We start from the raw sequence: 2714 nt of genomic DNA on the forward strand, positions 1-2714 counted from the left end.
CAATACCAAGATTCAATACATTAGCTGCAGTATTGGTATTCTTGAAACTTTTAAACATATATAAAAGAAATATTAATATAATTCTCTCACGAATTTTAAAAGGTAATACTATCATAATTGTATTCTTGGAAATGAGAAGAATTGAAGAAAACTCTAAACTTTTAAATGCATTAGTATAATGCACAATTCAACACACACAAAACTAATAAAAATTAAAACGTGATCTCCCTTGCCAATATAATTAAGTTTAACAGTAATTCCAATAAAACTCAAGATCCACAAACGTTTTATTACGAAAAGAGAGAAATTCCAATAAACATAAACCAGATCACATGATCAAGCAACTCCTTGACCACGATTCGTACCTCGTCCACGAGCACCTGTTCGTCCACCACCACGCCTATTACGAGTTGTGTTAATATCAAAATTTGATCGAAGCCTCGTGTCTGCTCTCGGCCATCCGCGAGGAATACTCACCAGCGGATCTAGTATAGCAGGCGGATCAATAGAAATGCGTGCATTCTCACCATTGGAACTTGGATTCGAAATTAACCCACCACGAATATTCATTATATCCACCAATAACTTTTCGTGGGCTTCTTTCACCATCTTTATCGCACGTGGGTCAGTTATAGCTGCATCCGCACATTTTACAAAGCTTCTTTCCATATCTTGAAACGCTTTGAACTCTTCACTCATGTGAGGATAACCACCTGCAAAAACAATACTAGAGTGCGGTCTATACTCTCTTGCCCGCCATCTTTTCATGATATAACGATCGTGTACATGATTGATATCTTTGTACACCAAGACTTTTAAGATATGAACACAAAATATGCCTTTAAATTCATACCTACGGCAGTTGCAGCTTATATATTCCCCAAAAGGACGATACTCGACGGTGTAAGTGTATTCCTTGTGAAAAACATTCTGCACTAATCGCATCTCCTTTATCTTGCAACGATGCACACCATCTTCACCAATTGCGACATCTTCCACATTACAACTGCTAATTTTCTTGATTTCCACTTGCAACAAGAGGCCGATGTTATAAGTGTATTCACCTAGCAATTGTTTTTCCCATTGAAAAGTTGTCACAGGTATCAACATCACGCACTTTGACTTGTAATCAGCGTTCATCTCCTTCTGAAGTTTGTCTTGAATAGCGACCTCGTATTGTTCCACAAATAGTTTCAATGTGCTCCTTGAGTTCACAAAACCATCAAAGAATGCGTGCATAGATTCACTTCGTTGGGTCGATACCATACCAGCCCAAAAAGTATGATTCAAATAGATGGGTGCCCAATTCTCCTTTTCATCAAACAAATCTTTCAGCCACCTATTGTTATGAAGACTGTGTTTAGATAGAAAATCTGTCCACCTTGACTCGAATTCCGCAATACTGAGACTGTCATATATCGTTGAGTAGAAATCAGACGAACAGCTACGAAAGTCAGCAACACCTTTGAACTTTTGTGGAATTTTACAGGCAATATGCCATAGACAAAGTCTATGTATAGTCATTGGAAAAACTGCCTTCACGGCAATCTTTATACTCTCACATTGATCTGTCAGCATTGCTGTAGGTTGAACACCTTTCATGGCCAGTAACCAGTTGCTAAAGAACCATTTAAATGATTCGGACTGCTCATGACTTAATAGACCACATCCCAATAATATTGATTGGTTATGTTGGTTAACTCCGACAACCGTCGCCAACGGCATCTTGTATTTGTTTACAAGGTAAGTTGTATCAAAACTCACAACATCGTGGAACTCTTCGTACGCAGCTATACTACGAGGATGTACCCACATCACATTACGTAGACGTCCTTCATCGTCAACATCCATAATGTGAAAAAAGTTTTTATCTTGCAATTGCATCCTCAAAAACAGCCTGTGTATAGCTTCAGCATCCCCCTCTCCAAGTCTCAACCTTCTCCTTTTATCTATGTAGTTCCTACAGTCTCGTTGATTAACACCTAAATTCTGAGGACCTCCGGCCATAACTTCTAGAGTCCTCACGTTTTTACAAGTCCTATAGCCTGCAATATCTCGATTTTCCAGTAGGCGTTTCATGTGCAAAGTTAACTCTCGATTACCCGCCATAAACATTGACAATTCCGGCTCAAGACTGTGATTGTGATTCAACTTAACATTCGACACAATCACTTTACCATTAGTCTTTACAATGCAACTAAGACGAGCTGGACATTGCGTTTGTCTGGTAAACTTCTTAATTGCATCCTTAGGCTTTCGCCCTTTGGAGCATGCAAGCATGTAATACTTAGACGACGAGTTACGTGTTGCAATAGAAAACCCTGCTAGCTTCGCATAATCTCGATAGGCTGTCTTAAGGCTCTCTTTTGAATCATATTCCATTCCCTTCATAGGAGCCATATTGGCTATACGATCTTCACCCGAAACATCATTATCATCGTCGCCGTCTACACCATTAGAATCTAGGATCTCATTAGCTGTTTCCTCTCTGTTGTTATTTTCATCCTCCTCTTCTTCTATCCAATCATCTCCTTCTTCATCATTGTTGTTATCTTCCTCTTCCACTGTCACATCATATACTTCTTCACCATTGTTGTTACTCTCTTCCGATAACTCATGATTGTCGCCAAAAACTTCCTCAAATATCTCGTTCATCATAGACGTATGTGTATTCATCATACACGAACACAGGATGGAAATGTAACTAAAAATAA

At 38.8% G+C, this 2714-nt stretch overlaps 1 protein-coding gene across 1 annotated transcript; it reads right to left on the reverse strand.

Annotated features, from left to right (window-relative positions):
* Positions 1–336: 336 nt before the first annotated feature.
* On the reverse strand, positions 337–2658 carry LOC125198106 (protein FAR1-RELATED SEQUENCE 6-like). The gene has a single exon (XM_048096547.1). The coding sequence runs from the start codon at positions 2656–2658 to the stop codon at positions 337–339; it is 2322 nt and encodes a 773-aa protein (XP_047952504.1).
* Positions 2659–2714: the final 56 nt, after the last annotated feature.

Source organism: Salvia hispanica, unplaced genomic scaffold (assembly GCF_023119035.1).
Source record: "Salvia hispanica cultivar TCC Black 2014 unplaced genomic scaffold, UniMelb_Shisp_WGS_1.0 HiC_scaffold_1204, whole genome shotgun sequence".
NCBI lineage: Eukaryota > Viridiplantae > Streptophyta > Magnoliopsida > Lamiales > Lamiaceae > Salvia > Salvia hispanica.